This window comes from Photinus pyralis, unplaced genomic scaffold, assembly GCF_008802855.1.
Source record: "Photinus pyralis isolate 1611_PpyrPB1 unplaced genomic scaffold, Ppyr1.3 Ppyr1.4_LG5, whole genome shotgun sequence".
Taxonomy (NCBI): Eukaryota; Metazoa; Arthropoda; class Insecta; order Coleoptera; family Lampyridae; genus Photinus; species Photinus pyralis.
In genome coordinates this window covers 47,019,630-47,031,966 of record NW_022170596.1, presented here as the reverse complement: position 1 = coordinate 47,031,966, position 12,337 = coordinate 47,019,630, and the positions used below count along the sequence as shown (strand labels likewise).

The 12,337-nt window shown below is 36.4% G+C and overlaps 1 protein-coding gene across 6 annotated transcripts in view; it reads left to right on the top strand.

Annotated features, from left to right (window-relative positions):
* Positions 1 to 9,692, top strand: part of LOC116172827 (long-chain-fatty-acid--CoA ligase 4) — a 103,651-nt gene extending 93,959 nt beyond the window's left edge. For all 6 annotated transcript variants that reach the window (XM_031490114.1, XM_031490116.1, XM_031490117.1 and 3 more), the window contains 9 exons: positions 654 to 869; positions 919 to 1,096; positions 2,297 to 2,548; positions 2,597 to 2,931; positions 2,982 to 3,121; positions 3,204 to 3,376; positions 3,426 to 3,689; positions 8,548 to 8,823; positions 8,875 to 9,692. In XM_031490114.1, the coding sequence (XP_031345974.1) occupies positions 654 to 869; positions 919 to 1,096; positions 2,297 to 2,548; positions 2,597 to 2,931; positions 2,982 to 3,121; positions 3,204 to 3,376; positions 3,426 to 3,689; positions 8,548 to 8,823; positions 8,875 to 9,029 (1,989 nt within the window). In that variant the 3' untranslated portion in view covers positions 9,030 to 9,692. The remainder of the gene's footprint in view (positions 1 to 653; positions 870 to 918; positions 1,097 to 2,296; positions 2,549 to 2,596; positions 2,932 to 2,981; positions 3,122 to 3,203; positions 3,377 to 3,425; positions 3,690 to 8,547; positions 8,824 to 8,874) is intronic.
* Positions 9,693 to 12,337: the final 2,645 nt, after the last annotated feature.

Sequence of the window (12,337 nt, the reverse complement as noted above, 5' to 3'; positions counted from 1 at the left end):
TTATAACACAAAAGTTGTAAAATATAGAAGGAAATTAGTATGTTCATCAAGGTAATCATTAAAATGTCTAAAACTTTTATTATTCGTGTCATTTTGTTGTATTTTTAATAATAACGATTCTACAACAGTTAAATGAAAAATCACTAAATTTGATTTTCGCCCATATCTAGTAAACTGTGGATTTTTTGAAAAAACAAAAGCATATCTAAAATAAGCTCTTAAAACTACAACTCTTTTCCTCATTTAACCGAATCTCTATGTCTTACGGTTTCCGAAATCCCAATGCTTAAAATGAAAAAAAACTCACCCTGTTTACCTGGCATTTTCTGGGCATTCTCTAGCATTCGCTGGTTTTCTGTAAGTGTTTTACAAGTTGTAGGTACTTAGGTTTCTTTCTTTACTCTAAAATAGAAACAAGACAAACACAATCCAAATCTCACAACACAGAAATACATTTTCTAAACAATTGAAAGAAACACTTATATTGTAGCTGTTCTTTTCCACCTTCATCGGGTGACAGTTTCTAGATAATAATTATTTTTGTTTGTGTATTTGTTATCATGGGAACATTTGTGAACTGGTGGTGCGCCGCATTTAGCGTAGACTCTCTCATTTTCGACTGTGCGATTTATATTTTTCTTTCCCCCAATTAGGCGATACCAGTATCGAGTGACGCCAGGAGTATAACTTACAGGTCCTTAAGCGATCCCGGCGAATGTCACATTCAAATGGTTCGAGAAAACATCGACACGCTAGCGAAAGTATTAGAGTTTTGCGTGAAACGATACGCGAACAAAAAGTGTCTGGGCACGCGCCAAATTAAAGCGGAAGAGGATGAGGTTCAAGCGAACGGGAGAGTTTTTAAAAAGGTAAGAAAATCATAGCGACGTTTGCGTGGCGTCTAAAAGATCGTTTCAGTACGTCATGGGCGATTACATGTGGAAGACCTACGCCGAAGTGGATATGCTGGCGACCAATTTCGGTAAGGGCATTCGGGAGTTGGGAAATCAGCCTAAAGAAAACATCGTAATCTTTGCGGAAACGCGAGCGGAATGGATGATAGCAGCTCAGGGTTTATTTAAACAGAGTATACCCGGTAAGTTTCGCCATGGTAAAGATCCGACCATATTCGACCACAAACAAATTTGTTGCTAATTGCTATCAAGATGTACCTTCAACAATTGTCAAAAAAAAAGACACACTGCTACCATGAACGTCTCATAATTTTTTTTATACATTTGTCGCTGAATTTTCAAAAAAACCGCTAGTACTTATGGGAGAGGCGTGAGCGCTAGCAGTTGTTCTATTGCTGCTCAAATAGTTTTTTTTTAGTAGAAGCGAATAAAATGGCAGCGTTGTTGTCTTATAGTCTAAGATCCCACATACATACTTTCAATCTTAAATGTAAACAAACACATTGCAAATGGGTTTTCTAAAAAAATTAAGTCGAGATTACCTTAATTAATATTCCTGTCTGCTTCTATCACATGCGCACTCTCTTACATCGATGCGTTCACCATGAGCAGCTGTTACGTTACGTCCTTCTTTTTCACACGGAGCAGTCGACATTTTAAGTAGCGCGCGAGAGAGAAACAGGTGTATTGTTCCGTGTGAAAGAGAAGGACGCAGTGTAACAGCTGCTCGTGGTGTAGACATCGAATGTGAGAGAGTGCGCATGCGCTCTCCCCATGCCATTGGAGCACACAGGAATATGAATTTTAATTAAGGGTAGTCTTGTTTTAATTTTTTTATGTATCAAGGGCATTAAGGCGATATTTATGCCGAGGGCGACAGAGCCCGAGGGATTGTAAGTCGCCCGAGGGTTAAATATGGAGTAATGCCTGAGGTGCATACAAAATTTTATTTTTCATCGTTCCAAATAATGCATTTCCAATATACAAATGTAATGATTATTGTTACTGCTTCATACGAATCAAGTAGCATCTGTCTTTATTACATAACTCCATCAATATATTTGACAGGCAGTTTGAGGGCATAATGGATTGTCATCTCATTATGCCCTCGGGGGTCATAGACTGCTTCATATATCACATATGACAGATATAATTGACATATAATAGGCAAATGAAAAATAAATAACTATTAGGCAACCCATTTGCAATGGTGTCAGAAATCAGAAACAAATGATGGTTCCAGTATGCTACACTTTTATTATACCAGCCTGCTATCTTAAATTTAAAGTAGCAATGTAGTGCTAGTGATAAATGGTTTCTTGTGTTCGGATCGAACCCGCTATTTTAAGAGGAAAAGTGAATAAGTCCGATTTTGTTTGTAGTTGTAACGATTTACGCCACCTTAGGCGATGAGGCTATTACACACAGTATTAATGAAACCGAAGTCACCACCATCATTACTAGTTACGATCTCATGCCCAAATTTAAGAAAATTCTCGCCAGCACGCCTTCGGTTAAAACCATCATTTACATGGAAGATCAGCTGAAGAAGTTTGAGAACTCTGGATATAAAAGTGGAGTGGAAATAATTCCATTTAACACGGTCGTGAAACGAGGAGCCGAATCAAAAATACGTAAGTAATATTTAAGGGTGAAACGAACAACTAATAAACGACACACAGAAAACTGCATGCCGTCGCCGAATGATGTTGCGATAATCATGTACACCAGCGGATCGACAGGCGTTCCGAAAGGTGTCGTTATTGTACACTCAAATTTGGTGGCAACTCTAAAGGCTTTTTCGAATGCCGTTACAATTCGCGATGATGACTGCTTGATAGCCTTCCTACCATTGGCTCACGTTTTCGAGTTATTAGTGGAAAGCGTATGTTTGTGTACGGGTGTTGCCATAGGTTACTCGACTCCTTTAACCATGATAGACTCGTCGAGCAAAATCAAAAAGGGAACAAAAGGAGACGCTTCAGTATTACGACCTACATGCATGACATCTGTTCCAGTAAGTTTAAATCGAGTTCTTTCGTGCCAATCTAATAATTTAAATTTTAGCTCATTTTAGATAGGATATCGAAAGGCATACAGGAGAAAGTTAGTAAAGGAAGTAATGTCGCGAAGGCGTTATTTAAATTCTCGTACGATTATAAGACGATGTGGACGCGCCGTGGCTATTCGACCCCTCTTGTAGACAAGTGAGTAATAACTACCTTATTTAAGTAATTGGCCTTGTTTCAGGATGCGTTGATTACTTGATTTATGCTCTGTCTTTTACAGAATCGTCTTTAGCAAAATTAGACAGATCTTGGGAGGACGCATACGGTTGGTCTTATCGGGAGGCGCCCCTCTATCTCCGGACACACACGAACAAATCAACACCTGTCTCTGTATTAGTATCGTCCAGGGTTACGGCCTCACCGAAACGACGTCCTGCGCCACAATTATGGATTGTACTATTCCCCCCGAGTTTAGTGACAGTTTGTAACCGGTTCATTCTAGGCCACGACATGTCGGTCGGACGAGTAGGCGGGCCCACTACAGTTTGTGATATTAAATTAGTTAATTGGGAAGAGGGTCACTATAGAATAACAGATAAGCCGTATCCTCGAGGGGAGATTGTCGTAGGAGGCGATTGTATCAGCATGGGGTATTATAAATTGCCAGAGAAGACTAGGGACGACTTTTATGAGGCGGATGGAAAGAGATGGTTTAAGACAGGCGACATTGGTGAAATTCACAGTGATGGAGTTGTCAAAATTATCGGTAAGCTTACCATTATGATGTAAATGCAGAAGGGGTTATTTTATGACTAAAAGTTCATGTAAACATAGACCCGCAAACGCTTCGTTAACGATCTACAGGATGTTATAGTTCTACCGTACACTGTACAGGGTGGCCAAATAAGAATGCGAGGTACCGTACCTGGGAACCTGTCCATTATAGAGGCTTGCGGTAAAAAAATTTATTACTAAAACGGCCACGAGAAAAACCTGGAAAATATTTTTAAGTTTCTGAAATGACCGCTAGGGGGCGTAACTGCAATCTGGAATCTAAAAAAATTATGTTTCTGTGAATTCCGCTATATTAAACTAACAAAAAAATATCCGGTCTTTGAAGACGACGATAATCTGAACCTTTTTTGTTTGACAATTTTTCCTGTATCTCTAAAAATGAAGTGGTGGGGGGTATTCAAAGGTTTCCGTAAAGAACACCCTGTATCTTCGAAACGACTGAGCCGATTTTAACAAACTCGGGTTAATTGAAAAGAGTTATTCTTCGGCTACAAATATTATAATATTTGAAGTTTTGTTAGTTTCACATATCACCGCTTGAGGGCTTTTTTCGACATTCCGACAGAAATGATTAATTTTCTCAAAAAAATTAAATGCCTTGGTTCGATTTTTTTTATGAAAAAGTAGCTAAATAAGGCCTAAACAAGCTCGCGAAAACCGCATCTCGATATCTTGTTCCTAACCTAAAATTTAGGCCAAAGAAACTTTTATACCCTCAAAATTTTATTTTTTTTAAGCTAATTTTTCCGGAATTATTTTTATTATATAATTTGTGGCCCTAAGGTAGATCGATTTAAAAAAGGAAGCTTTTAATGCCGCCGTAAAAGCTCGAAATACTGGCCATCACGATATAAATATATATATGTATATATCTCAAGATCTAGAGATGCTGTTTTCGCGAGTTTGTTTAGGCATCATTTAGCTACTTTTTCATTAAAAAAAAATCGAAACAATGCATTTAATTTTTTTGAGAAAATTAACCATTTCTGTCGGAATGTCGAAAAAAGCCCTCAAGCGGTGATATGTGCAACTAACAAAACTGCAAATGGTATAATATTTGTAGCTGAAGAATAGCTCTTTTGAACTAACTCGAGTTTGTTTAAATGGGCTCAGCCCTTTCGGAGATACAGGGTGTTCTTTACGGAAACCTTTGAATACCCCCACCACTTCATTTTTAGAGATACAGGAAAAATTGTTCAGATTATCGTCGACTTCAAAGACCGGCCATTTTTTTGTTAGGGTAATATAGCGGAACTCACAGAAACGTCACTTTTTTAGATTCCAGATTGCAGTTACGTCCCCTAGCGGTCATTTCAGAAACTTAAAAATATTTTCCAGGTTTTTCTCGTGGCCGTTTTAGTAATAAATTTTTTTACCGCAAGCCTCTACGATGGACAGGTTCCCAGGTACAGTACCTCGCATTCTTAGTTGGCCACCCTGTACAATTTAAACCTTCAATTTATTAACATATGCAATCACAAGATACTATTTTCAATGACAACTGTCAAAACTAATACAAGTAAGATATTATAAAATAAGGTCAGGGCCTGGCCAATTTAAAAATTATACTTTTATTTTACTAACTATCGAAAATTGATTTTTATTTTTTTTCTCGATAATCGCAATTTAGAACTAATTACAAGAAACCAAAGCCTTTCTAAATAAACCATGAAATGAAATTCTTGTTTCATGATCTATCAGTTGCGCACCAAAAAAAGAGTTCATGAGTAGAAAATGGAATATGACCCCTGAAAAACAACACCCTGTAGATTCTCACTGTCATTGATATGAACAATGATGTAATCCCTTCAGTGTACCTTGTATTTAAAATTTTAGCGAAGTATCTCAAAAACTGCTAGAGATATAATGAAAAAACAACAAAATCTTGAAATTTTTACACCCTGTAGACCGGTAACGAAGCGTTTGCGGACCTATGTTTATATGAACTTTTACCCATAAAATAAGCCAAATAATTAGACCCTTCCTTATTTATATCATATTTAGGAACACTCTGTATAATTAGTGAACTTTATATTTGATAAACAGTTAATATGTATATTTGGATTCGTATATCTCCTAAAATTTGTATAACAATTTCAAAAACGTTTGTTGTTTTCACACATTTATTTATTATTACTAAATTTTCTTGTAATCAAAGTTTTGGAACGTTTAAAAACTTTCAAATTTTTTGCATAATCCGCCACCATATTGGATCCGCCATTTTGATTTTTGCAATTTTGACAGCAGATTCGTAACAGCCCCGAAAATCCACTGGTACAAAATTGCAATTGACTTCTATAAAAAGTCAATATTTTGCAAAGGACGACGCCATATTGAGTCCGCCATTTTGAATTTCGTAATTCTGACATCGAATTCGAAATCAGCGACCCCAAAAACCCCCTGGTAGGAAATTGCAAATCATTTCTTTAAAGTTTCGAATTTTGGCGGCAAAGCATTGTCTTTGGCCGCAATGTGTGATGTACAGGGTGGCCAACTAAGAATGTGAGGTACTGTATCTGAGAATCTATCCATCGCAGAGGCTTGCGGTAAAAAAATTTATTACTAAAACGGCCACGAGCAAAACCTGGAAAATATTTTTAAGTTTCTGAAATGACCGCTAGGGGGCGTAACTGCAATCTGGAATCTAAAAAACTGATGTTTCTGTGAATTCCGCTATATTAACCTAACAAAAAATGTCCGGTCTTCGAAGTTGACGATAATCTGAACAATTTTCGTTTGAAAATTTTTGCTGTATCTCTAAAAATGAAGTGGTGGGGGGTATTCAAAGGTTTCCGTAAAGAACACCCTGTATCTTCGAAACGGCTGAGTTGATTTAAACAAACTCGGGTTAGTTCAAAAGAGCTATTCTTCAGCTACAAATATAATACTATTTGAAGTTTTTTTAGTTTCACATATCACCGCTTGAGGGCTTTTTTCGACATTCCGACAAAAATGGTTAATTTTCTCAAAAAAATTAAATGCATTGGTTCGATTTTTTTTTCATGAAAAAGTAGCTAAATGATGCCTAAACAAACTCGCGAGAACAGCATCTCGAAATCTTGAGGTATTATATATATTTTTTTTATATCATGGTGGCCAGGATTTCGAGCATTTACGGCTGCATTAAAAGCTTCCTTTTTTAAATCGATCCATCTTAGGGCCACAAATTATATAATAAAAATAATTCCGGAAAAATTCGCTTAAAAAATAAAATTTTGAGGGTATAAAATTTTCTTTGGCCTAAATTTTAGGTTAGGAGCAAGATATCGAAATGGGGTTTTCGCGAGCTTGTTTAGGCATCATTTAGCTACTTTTTCATGAAAAAAAAATCAAACCAACGCATTTAATTTGTTTGAGAAAATTAACCATTTCGGTCTGACTGTCGAAAAAAGCCCTCAAGCGGTGATATGTGAAACTAACAAAACTTCAAATATTATAATATTTGTAGCCGAAGAATAACTTTTCAATTAACCCGAGTTTGTTACAGTCGTTTCGAAGATACAGGGTGTTCTTTACGGAAACCTTTAAATACCCCCCACCACTTCATTTTTGGAGATATAGGAAAAATTGTCAAACAAAAAAGGTTCAGATTATCATCAACTTCAAAGACCGGACATTTTTTTGTTAGGTTAATATAGCAGAATTCACAGAAAAATCATTTTTTTAGATTCCAGATTGCAGTTACGCCCCCTAGCGGCCATTGCAGAAACTTAAAAATATTTTCCAGTTTTTTCTGGTGGCCGTTTTAGTAATAAATTTTTTTACCGCAAGCCTCTACGATGGACAGGTTCCCAGATACAGTATCTCGCATTCTTATTTGGCCACCCTGTACTTGCCATCTCAGGTTCGACAGGGTTATTAACCCTCACCTTTAGAGAAGAAAACCCATCACTCAGCCTTCCTCCCTAACCATTAGGTTAGTCCAGGGGTCGGCAACCTATTGAAATGGAAGAGCCAAAAATTACAATTTACAAAATTTCCCAGTTTTTAAAGAGCCACAAAAAATTTTGATTCAATATTATAGTATTTGGCTATATACAGGGTCCTGCAACACTGCGTCGGTTTTTCCTACATAGCTGATACCTGCTAAAAAATATTGGTGGTTGCGGATCTACAGAAATTATTTTTGAATGTACAGGGTGTCCCATTTTTACGATGTCAATAAATAACTGATCTTTTTAAATAGAACATCCTGCATATTTTTACTTGTTTCAATGCCATTTGTTCAAAGTGCTATAACTATTCTTTTTCAAATGGAACTACCACTATTTTATTTCGCTATTCGATTGTTTTTTGTGTTCTCTTCAATGTTTATAAGGGGTGCCCTGTGCTTAAACCCTGCAGTTTTTATGTTATTCAATATTTTTCACAAAAGTACCTACTCATTAATTAAGTACGTGTTTATACATCGGAGTAGGCTGCTATAATAAAAAAACAAAAGAATATCAGAAAGTAAACAAGTGGCACAAATTAGATAATTATTTGCTGCAAGTGTACTTTTGATTTCGTAAACAAATATGATTAATAAAAAGGGCGAATTTCGAACAAATGAACTAATTTCTTTAGATAAATACGGAGAGCCGCAACTTTATATCAAAAGAGGGAGCCGCATGGTTGCCAACCCCTGGGTTAGTCTAATCCTTTTCCTCAATACAAAAAACTATCAACCTCCCTTCAGGCCCACAATATTCGTAGAATCTTGTCCGAGAATCTCCATTTTGGATTTATTATGTTAAAAAAATGCTCAGATTCCAAATATCTCCAAAATAGAATTCTCTGAAAATTTGTTTGGTCACAAAAAATGGTAAATTTGAATACTTTTTTTACAGACCGTAAGAAGGATCTAGTAAAACTACAGGCCGGCGAATACGTATCGTTGGGAAAAGTCGAGACTGAATTGAAGACGTGTCCGATCGTCGACAACGTCTGCATTTACGGAGATTCGAGCAAACAGTACTGCGTAGCCCTCATCGTCCCCAATCAGACACAACTAACCGATCTCGCGACCAAAAACGGTATTAGTAACAAGAACTTCGCCGACCTGTGCTCGTTGCCCGCAATGGAAAAGGCCGTCCTACAGGAGCTGCTCGAGCACGGAAAGAAATGTAAGTAATCCGCCTGAGGTAATCGGGCCGCTCAACAGTTTTTTGGTACAGGTAAATTGGAGAAATTTGAAATACCGGCGGCTGTGAAGTTGTGCACCGAGGTCTGGTCACCGGATATGGGACTGGTAACGGCAGCGTTCAAGTTAAAGAGGAAAGATATTCAAGAGAGATATCAGCACGAAATAAACAGGATGTACGCATCTTGAAACCTACTGCAACATCACTAGGTATAATTTATCGTAAGCACTAAGCGAAGACTTGTATTTTATAAGAAATGTAAATTATGGAAGAGGTGCGTGCAAATATTTTTTAAATGAAATACTCATACAGCTTATGGTTTTTGTACATATACTTAAGAATTATTTTTTAATAATAACGAAAATATCCTCTTCTCATGATTGCTTCGCGCGTTTTAGCGATAGTGTCTTTTTAGTTCACCCTGATGCGATTTATGTAGTTTTAGCCTGTACAAAATGTTATAATTTTGTAGTATACATATTTTAAAATGTTGTAAGGGTTCTTGTGAATATAGGGTACAATTCTTTTAAAAGTTCTCTATGTATATTCAATTTATTTATGGTACAGTATGTGTGAATAATGTACGATCGAATGTTTTTGTTATAAGACAAAATGCTTAATGAGTACTTAAGATAATTGATCGCAACAAACAGAAGATTTCTAGTTAAAATGGTAGACGAGATTGATGATGTTATCAACTTGTACAAAACTTGTCTATTTTGTATGTAAGTATTATTCAATAACATCACAATACCTACGAAATTAGGAACAATCAAAATGTTAATTTATTTTCTAATGTTAAACCGGTGGCAAATTATATTTAACTGTGCAATAAAACAAATGATCATCTTTGTTACTTTTTTTATCATTAAGGGTGATAATAATAATAGTTTAATGTCTAACAGATTTACATCCAATTACAGGACACAAAAATAGCAATTGTGCAGTGTGCTAACAATTTATGTTGGAAAACAAACCAAAAAGATAAGCAAACTACAATTTTAGAAATTAAATATTTGTTTCAGGCTTTTCAACATAGAAAGTATCGTCATGGGTGACCAATATAGACACGCAATGGGACCCTTGTTTGGTCTTGCGTCTGAGTTGAGATGCAAATCTTGACCCGACATAAAAAGATAGCCTCCCTCGCTACAATTCTCGTTTAAGATATGTAAACAGCAAACTGCTCTAGTCCGAGGGAGGAGGTAGAAAGGGCCCAAATGTGGATGTTAGTAAATAACTTCTCATTCTCCTCTTTAAATCTATTGTGAATATGTTCAAAAGACAAAGATAATTAATTATAAATTTATTAAAGTATTACACTTGAATTTATTTAATAAATCGACGATTCCATAAACAGACTGTAACCGTACATAAATCCAACAAAAATTTTCTTTACAGACACAACAATTACTATATTCGTGTAAAAAAAAACAAAAATGCGCATACGGAAGATATGGAATGATTTATTGGCTAGTTAGTCTAAGATCTTGTGTACTTTCCCCATATGTGTAACATGAAAACGGAAGCGATAAATAATAAGGACATAACTAGAACAGGTACTGGGCCACTAAAAAATAACGAATGTATTAAACATATTGTAGATGGTACAAGTGTCAAACTTACACTTTAATTCCTGGAGAATCATCGGTGTAAAACCTCCACATGCCACCGGAAGCGGCTGTGTTACGTGCTCGGGTAGTTGTCGTGCTGGTAGTCTTCCTTTGCCTTACTGTGCCGCCGCCTCCACTTCGGGGGGCAACTGCTTTAGATGGTGATCTACTTGAGGATCCAACAGATGTCGAACTAGCAGGGACAGGCTGTCACAAAAACGGGTATAAATTAAATGAAAATCGGAGATATTTAAACAGACTCACCATGATTGATTAATGTAAAACGTCTGCAGTAACAGTTAATTATTCCACGTCTTCGACAACCCGAGCGCTTAACTTACATTAACCTGAAATAACCTACTTCTAGACGTTGTTGTGGAACTCCAAGTGGACACGTTGGCTGCCGTCAGCAAATTACAACGTTGCCGTCATCGAACTTTTGGAAAATGAACTCATTTGTACTTTGATGTATAGGATGAACATGTATTACTTGGTTTACGTTTACGTGCAATGCTAAAGAAATAAAAAGTCCAGCAGCGTTCTCTAAAGAACTAATTTCTTCAAAACAACGGCAGTAGAACTGGTATACGACACAGGGCTGCGACTACTCGGAGAGTTTTTCGCAAGACGCTAACGTGAAGACACTTTCATAAGTTTAAGCCAGCTATACATCCTCGACGTCCCAACTCAACACTCTTCAGATTCAAAGAGATGAATACAATATTTCACGTATACATGGCAGTTACTTCCTATCAGTTTTGTTACTGGGGAGGAAAATTAAGTACAACTTCTGTAAATAATTTTTATATTGAAAACTGTACAAACAAAATAAACGCATATTCTGTTCCGAGTGAATCTTGAGAGTAAATGCAGCCCATGGTTAGCTCAGAAATCTGGTATCAGGAGAATATAATGTGCGAGGAGATCGAAGGTTAAAATAAAATTTAAGTGGGGTTAGGTTAGCGTGCTAGTTAGGTTAGCTCAGAAATCTGGTATCAGGAGAATATAATGTGCGAGGAGATCGAAGGTTAAAATAAAATTTAAGTGAGGTTAGGTAAGCGTGCTAGTTAGGTTAGCTAAGAAATTTGGTATCAGGAGAATATAATGTGCGAGGAGATCGAAGGTTAAAATAAAATTTAAGTGAGGTTAGGTTAGCGTGCTAGTTAGGTTAGGTCAAAAATCTGGTATCATGATCAAGGAGTTGATTGAAGGTTAGGTTAGAGTCGTAGTTAGGTTAGGTCAGATTAGTTTGGGCGTTTTAAATTTTTACAAATCTTCTATCTAACCTAACTCACATGAAACTTAACTCTCAAGTCTTTAATGATCACCGATTTAAAATTCTTATTTATTGCGGCGTACTCTTATGGCAATTTAACTTGTGTATTGCGAACAGATACTTTATTAAAATCATCAAAAATCTAGATATAGTTATACCAAAGAGGTATAGGGACGGCCGTCCGTTTACCCGCCCTGTCCTTTGGCATTCCAAAAACGCTATGACGCAAAGGAATAGGCTATAATACAGGAGCGAAATGTTTAATTTTCGAGTTTCGTAGTTTACTCCTTTGACAGCGAAAGGCACAAATCCCAAAATGTTTACAGCTTTGCCTGAGTTTTTGGTTAATATTAAAATAATAAAAGCAGAATTCATTGTGCTGACATCTGTCTTTATTATTGGGGACTAACATTTTATCTCTAAATGCAGGACACTTTATTACCACCATTATTTTAGTTGGAACTTACACCTCAAAGATGTCGCCACACTAATATTGAAATGTACTTTATGAAACTAACGTTAGATGTCAGAGCGTTGTTTTTAAAAACCATAGATATATGAAGTTTTAACCTCAAATGCATAATGAATGTTTGTTTATTTTATAGTC